The sequence below is a fragment of the Nerophis lumbriciformis genome, linkage group LG07, assembly GCF_033978685.3.
Source record: "Nerophis lumbriciformis linkage group LG07, RoL_Nlum_v2.1, whole genome shotgun sequence".
NCBI classification, from domain to species: Eukaryota; Metazoa; Chordata; class Actinopteri; order Syngnathiformes; family Syngnathidae; genus Nerophis; species Nerophis lumbriciformis.
The window spans coordinates 4051448-4065579 of NC_084554.2; the positions used below are offsets into that span (position 1 = coordinate 4051448).

Genomic DNA, 14132 nt, shown 5'->3' on the forward strand with positions numbered 1-14132 from the left:
AGACTAGATGTGACCAATCGAAGTCTAAGATTAGATGTGACCAATCTAAGTCTAAGACTAAATGTGACCAATCTAAGTCTAAGACGAGATGTGACCAATCTAAGTCTAAGACTAGATCTGACCAATCTAAGTCCAAGACTAGATCTGCCCAGTCTAAGACTAGATGTGACCAATCTAAGTCTAAGACTAGATGTGACCAATCTAAGTCTAAGACTAAATGTGACCAATCTAAGTGTAAGACTAGATGTGACCAATCTAAGTCTAAGACTAGATGTGACCAATCTAAGTCTAAGACTAGATGTGACCAATCTAAGTCTAAGACTAGATGTGACCAATCTAAGTCTAAGACTAGATGTGACCAATCTAAGTCTACGACTAGATGTGACCAATCTAAGTCTAAGACTAGATGAGACCAATCTAAGTCTAAGACTAGATGTGACCAATCTAAGTCTAAGACTAGATGTGACCAATCTAAGACTAAGACTAGATGTGACTAGTCTAAGACTAGATGTGACCAATCGAAGTGTAAGACTACATGTAACCAATCTAAGTCTAAGACTAGGTGTGACCAATCTAAATCTAAGATTAGATCTGACCAATCTAAGTCCAAGACTAGATCTGACCAGTCTAAGACTAGATGTGACCAATCTAAGTCTAAAACTAGATGTGACCAATCTAAGTCTAAGACTAGATGTGACCAATCTAAGTCTAACACTAGATGTGACCAATCTAAATCTAAGACTAGATCTGACCAATCTAAGTCTAAGACTAGATGTGACCGATCTAAGTCTATGACTAGATGTGACCAATCTAAGTCTAAGACTAGATGTGACCAATCTAAGTCTAAGACTAGATGTGACCAATCTAAGTCTAAGACTAGATCTGACCAATCTAAGTCTAAGACTAGATGTGACCAATCTAAGTCTAAGACTAAATGTGACCAATCTAAGTCTAAGACTAGATGTGACCAATCTAAGTCTAAGACTAGATGTGACCAATCTAAGTCTAAGACTAGATGTGACCAATCTAAGTCTAAGACTAGATGTGACCAATCTAAGTCTAAGACTAGATGTGACCAATCTAAGTCTACGACTAGATGTGACCAATCTAAGTCTAAGACTAGATGAGACCAATCTAAGTCTAAGACTAGATGTGACCAATCTAAGTCTAAGACTAGATGTGACCAATCTAAGACTAAGACTAGATGTGACTAGTCTAAGACTAGATGTGACCAATCGAAGTGTAAGACTACATGTAACCAATCTAAGTCTAAGACTAGGTGTGACCAATCTAAATCTAAGATTAGATCTGACCAATCTAAGTCCAAGACTAGATCTGACCAGTCTAAGACTAGATGTGACCAATCTAAGTCTAAAACTAGATGTGACCAATCTAAGTCTAAGACTAGATGTGACCAATCTAAGTCTAACACTAGATGTGACCAATCTAAATCTAAGACTAGATCTGACCAATCTAAGTCTAAGACTAGATGTGACCGATCTAAGTCTATGACTAGATGTGACCAATCTAAGTCTAAGACTAGATGTGACCAATCTAAGTCTAAGACTAGATGTGACCAATCTAAGTCTAAGACTAGATCTGACCAATCTAAGTCTAAGACTAGATGTGACCAATCTAAGTCTAAGACTAAATGTGACCAATCTAAGTCTAAGACTAGATGTGACCAATCTAAGTCTAAGACTAGATGTGACCAATCTAAGTCTAAGACTAGATGTGACCAATCTAAGTCTAAGACTAGATGTGACCAATCTAAGTCTAAGACTAGATGTGACCAATCTAAGTCTACGACTAGATGTGACCAATCTAAGTCTAAGACTAGATGAGACCAATCTAAGTCTAAGACTAGATGTGACCAATCTAAGTCTAAGACTAGATGTGACCAATCTAAGACTAAGACTAGATGTGACTAGTCTAAGACTAGATGTGACCAATCGAAGTGTAAGACTACATGTAACCAATCTAAGTCTAAGACTAGGTGTGACCAATCTAAATCTAAGATTAGATCTGACCAATCTAAGTCCAAGACTAGATCTGACCAGTCTAAGACTAGATGTGACCAATCTAAGTCTAAAACTAGATGTGACCAATCGAAGTCTAAGACTACATGTGACCAATCTAAGTGTAAGACTAGATGTGACCAATCTAAGTCTAAGATGAGATCTGACCAATCTAAGTCCAAGACTAGATCTGACCAGTCTAAGACAAGATGTGACCAATCTAAGTCTAAGACTAGATGCGAACAATCTAAGTCTAAGACTAGATCTGACCAATCTAAGTCTAAGACTAGATGTGACCAATCTAAGTCTAAGATTAGATCTGACCAATTTAAGTCCAAGACTAGATCTGACCAGTCTAAGACTAGTTGTGACCAATCTAAGTCTAAGACTAGATGTGACCAATCTAAGTCAAAGACGAGATGTGACCAATCGAAGTCTAAGACTAGATGTGACCAATCGAAGTCTAAGACTAGATGTGACCAATCGAAGTCTAAGACTAGATGTGACCAATCGAAGTCTAAGATTAGATGTGACCAATCTAAGTCTAAGACTAAATGTGACCAATCTAAGTCTAAGACGAGATGTGACCAATCTAAGTCTAAGACTAGATCTGACCAATCTAAGTCCAAGACTAGATCTGCCCAGTCTAAGACTAGATGTGACCAATCTAAGTCTAAGACTAGATCTGACCAGTCTAAGTCTAAGACTAGATGTGACCAATCTAAGTCTAAAACTAGATGTGACCAATCTAAGTCTAAAACTAGATGTGACCAATCTAAGTCTAAGACTAGATGTGACCATTCTAAGTCTAAGACTAGATGTGACCAATCTAAGTCTAAGACTAGATGTGACCAATCTAAGTCTAAGACTAGATGTGACCAATCTAAATCTAAGACTAGAGGTGACCAATCTAAGTCTAAGACTAAAAGTGACCAATCTAAGTGTAAGACTAGATCTGACCAATCTAAGTCCAAGACTAGATCTGACCAGTCTAAGACTAGATGTGACCAATCGAAGTCTAAGACTACATGTGACCAATCTAAGCCTAAGACTAGATGTGACCAATCTAAGTCTATGATCATGAACTGATGAAGTCTACTCGGATGAGCGGCCAAACGTCTTCTAAGACCAACCAAAGAGTCCAGTTACGATCAATTGAACACCCTGAGACTACAATGACCTGAGACTACAATGACCTGAGACTACAGTGACCTGAGACTACAATGACCCGAGACTACAATGACCTGAGACTACAACGACGTCTCGCGAGACAATTGGAAGACGTCGGTGGACCGCTAATAGCCCTTGGGGCCATAGTTTGGAGACCCCCGTCTTAAATAAATATATAAGTACACTTAAGCTAAGAAGTCAGGTTGCCAGTGTGTTGCTAAACGTGTACTATCAACATTACCCAGAAGGCCTTGCGCCTTGGACGGCAACAAGAAGTGGGTCGGTTGGTGAATAATAAATATGCTCTACCTTTGGCTCCTTGGTCGGAAGTTCGTCTTGGACCGCAGGGACGACCTTGAAGGTGATGGCGCCTTGTGACTGACCCTGAATATTCAGGGACAAAAGATACAAATTATTTATTTCGGTCATATAATCAACCATCAACCATTTGGTGTGACCATTTTAACAGTACAGATGATCCATATTTAACAATCATACACATTTATACACAAAAACAAAAGAAAAAGAATGACCGAAAAAAGGAATAGGCTGAAGCCAAGGCTTAAATTTGCCTATCCTATACCTTCACTGAAAATAAGATTACCTGGAACATCAACGTTCAAACAAATCAATGGGATGAAAGTAGGGTGCAAAGGGGTGGAAAGTTTCCGGTAAATTTCCGGTAAATTTCTGGAATTTTACCACGGGAAGTTAAGCTCGGGAAGTTTGGAAATGTTGACCATTTTTTGATTATACAAAGTTGGACACCGTCCATGGGAATATATGGGAATATATGGGAATGAATGGGAATTAATGGGAATTTATGGGAATATATGGGAATTAATGGGAATATATGGGAATGAATGTGAATATATGGGAATTAATGGGAATATATGGGAATGAACGGGAATACATGGGAATGAATGGGAATATATGGGGATATATGGGAATGAATGGGAATATATGGGAATGAATGGGAATATATGGGAATGAATGGGAATATAAGGGAATAAATGGGAATATATGGGAATTAATGTGAATATATGGGAATGAATGTGAATATATGGGAATATATGGGAATTAATGGGAATATATGGGAATGAATGGGAATTAATGGGAATATATGGGAATTAATGTGAATATATGGGAATTAATGTGAATATATGGGAATATATGGGAATTAATGGGAATATATGGGAATTAATGTGAATATATGGGAATATATGGGAATATATGGGAATTAATGTGAATACATGGGAATGAATGGGAATATATGGGAATTAATGTGAATATATGGGAATTAATGTGAATATATGGGAATATATGGGAATAAATGGGAATATATGGGAATGAATGGGAATATATGGGAATATATGGGAATATATGGGAATGAATGGGAATATATGGGAATGAATGGGAATAAATGGGAATGAATGGGAATATATGGGAATGAATGGGAATATATGGGAATGAATGGGAATATATGGGAATTAATGGGAATATATGGGATTTAATGGGAATATATGGGAATTAATGGGAATGAATGGGAATATATGGGAATTAATGGGAATAAATGGGAATATATGGGAATAAATGGGAATATATGGGGATATATGGGAATATATGGGGATATATGGGAATGAATGGGAATATATGGGAATGAATGGGAATATATGGGAATTAATGGGAATAAATGGGAATTAATGTGAATATATGGGAATAAATGGGAATAAATGGGAATATATGGGAATTAATGTGAATATATGGGAATTAATGTGAATGTATGGGAATATATGGGAATGAATGGGAATATATGGGAATGAATGGGAATTAATGGGAATGAATGGGAATAAATGGGAATATATGGGAATAAATGGGAATGAATGGGAATATATGGGAATATATGGGAATGAATGGGAATATATGGGAATTAATGGGAATATATGGGAATGAATGGGAATATATGAGAATGAATGGGAATACATGGGAATTAATGGGAATATATGGGAATTAATGGGAATATATGGGAATGAATGGGAATATAAGGGAATGAATGGGAATACATGGGAATGAATGGGAATTAATGGGAATATATGGGAATAAATGGGAATATATGGGAATATATGGGAATTAATGTGAATATATGGGAATTAATGTGAATATATATGAATATATGGGAACATATGGGAATTAATGGGAATATATGGGAATTAATGGGAATATATGGGAATTAATGGGAATGAATGGGAATATAAGGGAATGAATGGGAATACATGGGAATGAATGGGAATTAATGGGAATATATGGGAATAAATGGGAATATATGGGAATATATGGGAATTAATGTGAATATATGGGAATTAATGTGAATATATATGAATATATGGGAACATATGGGAATTAATGGGAATATATGGGAATTAATGGGAATATATGGGAATTAATGGGAATGAATGGGAATATATGGAAATATATGGGAATTAATGTGAATATATGGGAATTAATGTGAATATATGGGAATTAATGTGAATATATGGGAATATATGGGAATGAATGGGAATATATGGGAATTAATGGGAATAAATGGGGAATTCCAATAATGATACATTATTGGGCACTTGTCTAAATGCTGCTGCATCTTTGTGGCATTGTTGACGTAGCTCTTTGCGCAGTATTTGCAAATGTACACCGCCTTTCTGCCTACTTTGGGTTAGGGTTAGGGTGAAATGTCTCCACACATCAGATGGTGTACGTGGCATTATTCTCTTTGTATGTATTTATTCTTGTCAAACACTAATGCAATGCCACACACAGATATAAATAGTCAGCTAAACAACTGGGCGCAGCGGGCAGTTTCTGTCTTCCAGCCCGCTAAAACAGCCCAGGACGGACTTCAAGTGCCTCAACCAAGATAAGATAAGACAAAGCAGAGCTCAGGGCGAAATCTCGAGCTCAAGCACATTTGCATTCTGAATAATCACGTATTGTGTCTACTGGGGCTGCTTGCGTTAACTTGGGAACTCCTGAATAAATAGAGGAGCGCGTGGGACTGTCCCTCAGAGCGTGGTGGGAGACTGTAACTGAGTGTGCAGCTCTATACGTCTATCCTCATGAGCAAAATTGAACTGTTTCTGACTGATTCCTTGCTTCTTGTCTTGTTTAGTAAATAGTTTGGTGTTTGAACCTGACAAACAAGGACACATTCTCCATGCTCCATTATGGGAACGTACCACCACGCTACAGAACTCTCCAAAGGCAGGAGGGCAGATATAGAAGGAATAGATGATTTAGACAAATCTTACCAGAATACGAATAATTTCCTCTGGTTTCTTGTCATCCACAGGGATGCCGTTGACCTCCTTCAGTTCGTCGCCGACGTGAATAAGACCTATCAGGAAACACGGGGTGGGAGTTACCCGTTTGGCAAGTTGTGGAAAGTTTCCGGTAAATTTCTGGAATTTTACCACGGAAAGTTAAGCTCGGGAAGTTTGGAAATATTGACCATTTTTTGATTATACAAAGTTGGACACCGTCCATGGGAATATATGGGAATATATGGGAATGAATGGGAATATATGGGAATGAATGGGAATATATGGGAATTAATGTGAATATATGGGAATTAATGTGAATATATGGGAATATATGGGAATAAATGGGAATATATGGGAATTAATGGGAATATATGGGAATGAACGGGAATATATGGGAATGAATGGGAATTAATGGGAATATATGGGAATAAATGGGAATGAATGGGAATATATGGGAATTAATGGGAATAAATGGGAATATATGGGAATTAATGTGAATATATGGGAATTAATGTGAATATATGGGAATTAATGGGAATATATGGGAATTAATGTGAATATATGGGAATATATGGGAATATATGGGAATTAATGGGAATATATGGGAATGAACGGGAATATATGGGAATGAATGGGAATATTTGGGGATATATGGGAATGAATGGGAATATATGGGAATGAATGGGAATATATGGGAATATATGGGAATATATGGGAATTAATGGGAATATATGGGAATTAATGGGAATATATGGGAATATATGGGAATTAATGGCAATATATGGGAATTAATGGGAATATATGGGAATTAATGGGAATATATGGGAATTAATGGGAATTAATAGGAATATATGGGAATTAATGTGAATATATGGGAATTAATGTGAATATATGGGAATATATGGGAATGAATGGGAATATATGGGAATGAATGGGAATATATGGGAATGAATGGGAATATATGGGAATTAATGTGAATATATGGGAATTAATGTGAATATATGGGAATATATGGGAATAAATGGGAATATATGGGAATTAATGGGAATTAATGGGAATATATGGGAATGAACGGGAATATATGGGAATGAATGGGAATATATGGGAATGAATGGGAATATATGGGAATGAATGGGAATATATGGGAATTAATGGGAATTAATGTGAATATATGTGAATATATGGGAATTAATGTGAATATATGGGAATTAATGTGAATATATGGGAATATATGGGAATTAATGGGAATATATGGGAATTAATGTGAATATATGGGAATATATGGGAATATATGGGAATGAATGGGAATTAATGGGAATATATGGGAATGAACGGGAATATATGGGAATGAATGGGAATATTTGGGAATTAATGGGAATATATGGGAATATATGGGAATGAATGGGAATATATGGGAATAAATGGGAATATATGGGAATTAATGTGAATATATGGGAATTAATGGGAATATATGGGAATTAATGGGAATATATGGGAATGAATGGGAATATATGGGAATATATGGGAATTAATGGGAATATATGGGAATGAATGGGAATATATGGGAATATATGGGAATGAATGGGAATATTTGGGAATTAATGGGAATATATGGGAATATATGGGAATGAATGGGAATATATGGGAATAAATGGGAATATATGGGAATTAATGTGAATATATGGGAATTAATGGGAATATATGGGAATTAATGGGAATATATGGGAATGAATGGGAATATATGGGAATATATGGGAATATATGGGAAGGGCAGGGTGGGTTAGTCAATCAATCAATCTATCAAAGTTTATTTCTATAGCCCTGAATCAGGAGTGTCTCAAAGGGCTGCACAAGCCACAACAACATCAGATCCCACATAGTAAGAAGGACAATATTGGAACTCACCACTTCTGTCTGCCGCCCCTCCTCTCATGACCCGGGCCACCAGGATGGCTCCTGTGTCGTTGTCCTGCTTTATCGTCGCTCCCTACAAACAATGAAATGTTAGACACTTTTTTATTGGAGTCAATCTGTTGCTCCGTTGTTTGTCTGTTTGTCCTAAGTTCAAGACCAACGTGGGTTGGTCTTGAACTGAAGAAGACCTATCAGGAACCACGGGGTGGGTTCGTCAATCAAAGTTTATTTATATAGCCCTAAATCACGAGTGTCTCAAAGGGCTGCACAAGCCACAACGACCGACTCAGTGGCCTAGTGGTTAGAGTGTCCGCCCTGAGATGGGTAGGTCGTGAGTTCAAACCCCGGCCGAGTCATACCAAAGACTATAAAAATGGGAGCCATTACCTCCCTGCTTGACACTCAGCATCAAGGCTTGGAATTGGGGGTTAAATCACCAAAAAATGACTTTAACTTAACTTAACTGGGTAAAAAGCTACTTGACCAAAAAATGTTGGAATCCAGGCCAGGGGTTGGATAACCCGAAATGTTGAAAGAGCCATATCGGATCAAAAGTTTAAAAAAATAATCTGTCTGGAGCCGCAAAAAAATAAAAGCCTTATATAAGTGTTATAATGAAGGCAACACATGATGTAAGTGTCTGTATTAGTTATATTAGTCTACTATCAAAATGACTTTAAAAGTCTTATATAAGTGTTATAATGAAGGCAACACATGATATAAGTGTCTATATTAGCTATGTTAGCCTACAATCAAAATGACTTTAAAAGTCTTATATAAGTGTTATAATGAAGACAACACATGATGTAAGTGTCTATATTAGCCTACTATCAAAATGACTTTAAAAGTCTTATATAAGTGTTATAATGAAGACAACACATGACGTAAGTGTCTATATTAGCCTACTATCAAAATTACTTTAAAAGTCTTATATAAGTGTTATAATGAAGGCAACACATGATGTAAGTGTCTATATTAGCCTACTATCAAAATTACTTTAAAAGTCTTATATGAGTGTTGTAATGAAGACAACACATGATGTAAGTGTCTATATTAGCCTACTATCAAAATTACTTTAAAAGTTTTATATAAGTGTTATAATGAAGGAAACACATGATGTAAGTGTCTATATTAGCCTACTATCAAAATGACTTTAAAAGTCTTATATAAGTGTTATAATGAAGGCAACACATGATGTAAGTGTCTATATTAGCCTACTATCAAAATGACTTTAAAAGCCCTATATAAGTGTTATAATGAGGGCAACACATGATGTAAGTGTCTATATTAGCCTACTATCAAAATGACTATGTGTCGCAGGCTGACACAAATCTATGTAACAGAAATGTTGAAGTGTAATATTTATTTTAGACATGTTTACAACATTGGAAAACATTAGTAAAACTCCTCAGAGGGTGAGATAACTCCTCGAACATTTCTTCGACGTATCCTGTTCAAATGTCCACTGCAGAGGACATTCCTACTTTACATGGACATTCCCAAGCAGACTTCCCCAGGTAAGAGATCGGAAAGGAATGGTGATGAAAACTGAAAGAGACGATGAAAGGACAGGACTCACCAGAGGCTCCTTGTTTTTAACCAGTCTTATGATCTTCACAGAGTCCTCTTCTTGTTCTGGGTAGAAGATCAGCGGAGGTAGTTCAGGGTCGTAGCACTTCTGTGCGACCGTGTCGTGGACGGACAGAAGACTCTAGGGAAGAAGGGATGATAGGCATGGGAAAATGCCGATCCAGATCCAGTTTAAATAAAAACTCCCGGTCCGTGTTTTCCAACGCACCGATTTAAATAATACATTCCACTTTTCTGCTGCTCCCTAATTTCCGTTCCGCATTTTCCAGCACACCTTCAACACATCCACAGGTCTGTGGATTCTCACGCAGTTGCTTTTATCTGCTGGCATTACACGACAGGCTCTTCTCACTCTTTCCTGTGTCTCCCTCTCACAGACAGCAAGCGCACCTTCTTACACACGTCACATACTGTCACGTCATACGTCACATACGTATACGTCCTCTCCCAGCAGAGAGGTAGCAGCATGGCTAACGTTAGCTGTGATGCTAGCGCAGCCGTGCGAGCAACGCTCCCTCTAAGGTGCTCGCCTGTGCAATTGCGCACTGTTTAAGCGTCCTCTGCGCATAGCAATTATATGCCACGCACAAAATCAAATAAAAAAAATAAGTGCATAACAATTTTCGACACACGGACACGACAGAGACAACAGTTTTCGTCATCATTGTTCAAATATCGTGACGTCTGTCGAGACGCTTATCTCCGTTCGGTGCCACACGTCCACACCATCAAAATGCCGAGGCAAAAATGTCCACATCAACACCGTATGAAAAAATTTGTGATTTTTTTTTTTTAGTTGTGATTTCCTTCTCTGCATGAAAGTTTAAAAGTAGCATATATTAATGCAGTATGAAGAAGAATGTTTTAATGTAGACATGCAAGCCTTGAAAGAACATTTTGAAAATCAAGACTACATTTCCTGCAAATGGGTGCATTTCTACCCTATATTTTAACTTTAGATTTATTCTCATATCAAACTCTTTTGGCTGTCTTTTTGACACTTACCCTCCACACCCTGGATTATAAATAATGTAAATAATTCAATGTGATTATCTTGTGTGATGACTGTATTATGATGATAGTATATATCTGATAGTATATATCTGTATCATGAATCAATTTAAGTGGACCCCGACTTAAACAAGTGTAAAAACTTATCGGGGTGTTACCATTTAGTGGTCAATTGTACGGAATATGTACTTCACTGTGCAACCTACTAATAAAAGTCTCAATCAATCAATCAAAACACATAGAATCATCATACTGCTGTGATTATATGCATCAAGTGTTCATTCAAGGCAAAATATCGAGATATATATCGTGTATCGCAATATGGCCTTAAAATATCGCAATATTAAAAAAAGGCCATATCGCCCAGCCCTAGTTCAATGATGCCATTTCTGTTTGTCATGTATACCGTATTTTCCGCACTATAAAGCGCACCTAAAAACCACAAATTTTCTCAAAAGCTGACAGTGCGCCTTATAACCCGGTGCGCTTTATATATGGATTAATATCAAGATTCATTTTCATAAAGTTTCGGTCTCGCAACTACGGTAAACAGCCGCCATCTTTTTTCCCCGTAGAAGACGAAGTGCTTCTTCTTCTACGCAAGCAACCGCCAAGGTAAGCACCCGCCCCCATAGAACAGGAAGCGCTTCTTCTTCTACTGTAAGCAACCACCCGCCCGCGTAGAAGAAGAAAAAGCGCGCGGATATTACCGTACGTTTCATTTCCTTTGTGTGTTTACATCTGTAAAGACCACAAAATGGCTCCTACTAAGCGACAGGGATCCGGTTCATGAAAAGACGCAATCTCTCCATCTGCACACGGACTACTATTTCACAGCAACTGCCTAAAGACTTTCAAGAAAAGCTGGCTACTTTCCGTGCATATTGTAAAAACAAGATAGCTGAAAAAAAGATCCGGCCAGAGAACATTATCAACATGGACGGACGAGGTTCCACTGACTTTTGATATTCCTGTGAACCGCACTGTGGATACAACGGGAGCACGTACGGTGAATATTCGCACCACAGGGAATGAGAAGTCATCCTTCACTGTGGTTCTAGCTTGCCATGCTAATGGCCAGAAACGTCCACCCATGGTGATATTCAAAAGGAAGACCTTGCCAAAAGAGACCTTTCCAGCCGGCGTCATCATAAAAGCTAACTCGAAGGGATGGATGAAGAAAAGATGAGCGAGTGGTTAAGGTAAGTTTAAGTTTACGCGAAGAGGCCGGGTGGCTTTTTTCACGCAGCTCCGTCCATGTTGATATACGACTCCATGCGCGCCCACATCACGCTGGTTTTTAATATATTATTAAAGTTTGACTGACCTATCTGATTTTTTTTTTGACATTCCTTTAGCGCAGTTAGATGCGGCTTACAACACGGGGCGGCTTATAGGTGGACAAAGTTTTGAAATATGCCGTTCATTGAAGGCGCGGCTTATAACCCAGGGCGCCTTATGGTGCGGAAAATACGGTAATTGTGTCTATTTTGTGTTTATCCTTGAATAAACAGGTCAGTTTCTTGTTACCAACCATTGTGTATTATTCAAACTCCCCTAATTCAGCTGGCTAGTTGTTATCAAGAGTACTAAAACCCTTTTCAACATGATTCTGACAACTAAGTAGGCTAAATAACTTTAAACTTTAATACATGATCGGATAGGCCGGTATCGGTATCGGTACAGTATCGGTATCGGATCGGAAGTGCAAAAACAATATCGGTATCGGATCGGAAGTGCAAAAACCTGGATCGGGACATCCCTACTCACTAACAAGCTTTTTTGTTTTCAAATAATAAATCAAATAAATAAGACATTTCCCAGCAGGCACAAGACGTTAAAACAATGTTGAGTTCTTGTTGAATTAGGTCCTGACGTTTAGAAACTCTAATACAACATTGAAACAACATGCTTTTTGACGACATACCTGCCAACTTTTGAAATCAGAAAAACCTAGTAGCCAGGGTCCAGGGGCCGCAGGCCCCGGTAGGTCCAGGACAAAGTCCTGGTGGGGGGTTCAGGCTTCGCCCCCCCGACGCAAAATGATTATTAGCATTCAGACAGGTTAAAATGTTGCTAAAACCATCACTTTTCTATCAGTCACAGTGACTTTTCAAAACAAAAATATTACAGCAAAAATCATATGGGTTGATTGACATGTTTATTCTGTAAGCTAACTTCAATAGTTTGAAATTATTTTGACAGTTAATGCCAGTTATCCTGTCAACCTTTCACAAGACTTCAATTTGTTCATTGAAAGTATAAACACTTTTTACAGTAAACAAATGGTAAAACAGTACTAAACAATTCCATTAAAAAACAAATTGGTGTCATTATTAACTTTCTGTCCAAGCTTGTATAATCTACTGCCTTGTTCAATTGTAAAAAATATTCTGTGCCTAAAATTCACATTTCTATCACAATTATCATACTGTAAACATGGTAAGCTAACTTCATTAAAATTAATAGTCCTGTCAATAGCATGGAATTACAATTCAAATGTAGTTTTTTTGTAAGCCTTTCAAAAGAATTCAAAATATGAAAAATTAATGAAAATTAATTGAAGCCATCAGACACTTGAAAAGTGGCACATCACATCTCTAATGTAATCATTTGAACTTTTCAACAGAAATAGCACTGCAAAAATATTAAGGACATACTTCTGTATTTTGGTAGTTATGCTGTCAACATTTAACAAGATTTATAAACACTTAGTATAGTATAAACACTTTTAACAGTATAACAGTACTAAACAATTCCAATAGATAACATTGGTGTCATTACCTTTTTGTGGCTAAAATCCGAAAAACGTTGAAAGTTTTCCACTTGTATCGCTAGCAACGGCATTAGACTTGTGTTTTTTTGTCCCAACGTGGTCTTTTACATCGCTAATTCCTCCGTGTCCGATCGAAAAATCTTGTCTGCACAAGGTGCAATTCGCGTAGTTTTCACCCTTTTTCGGAACGGATAATTATTCCCGGATAGGCTTTTGAATATTCTTCACGGAATGACTGCAGTTTTCTTTTCGGTTTAAGACTCGTTTGCGATTTTTCTCCGGCTGATTCCATTATCGTTCTGTAATGTTCCCAGGAACGTAGGCTCATAGACTTATTCG

At 37.4% G+C, this 14132-nt stretch overlaps 1 protein-coding gene across 4 annotated transcripts in view; it reads right to left on the minus strand.

Annotated features, from left to right (window-relative positions):
• mpp7a (MAGUK p55 scaffold protein 7a) overlaps positions 1 to 14132 on the minus strand; it is a 162009-nt gene that overhangs the window by 60939 nt on the left and 86938 nt on the right. For all 4 annotated transcript variants that reach the window (XM_072913444.1, XM_061965919.2, XM_072913446.1 and 1 more), the window contains exons 6-9: positions 9996 to 10127; positions 8408 to 8489; positions 6491 to 6576; positions 3498 to 3572 (exon numbers count right to left, since the gene is read on the minus strand). In XM_072913444.1, coding sequence (XP_072769545.1) covers positions 3498 to 3572; positions 6491 to 6576; positions 8408 to 8489; positions 9996 to 10127 — 375 coding nt within the window. The remainder of the gene's footprint in view (positions 1 to 3497; positions 3573 to 6490; positions 6577 to 8407; positions 8490 to 9995; positions 10128 to 14132) is intronic.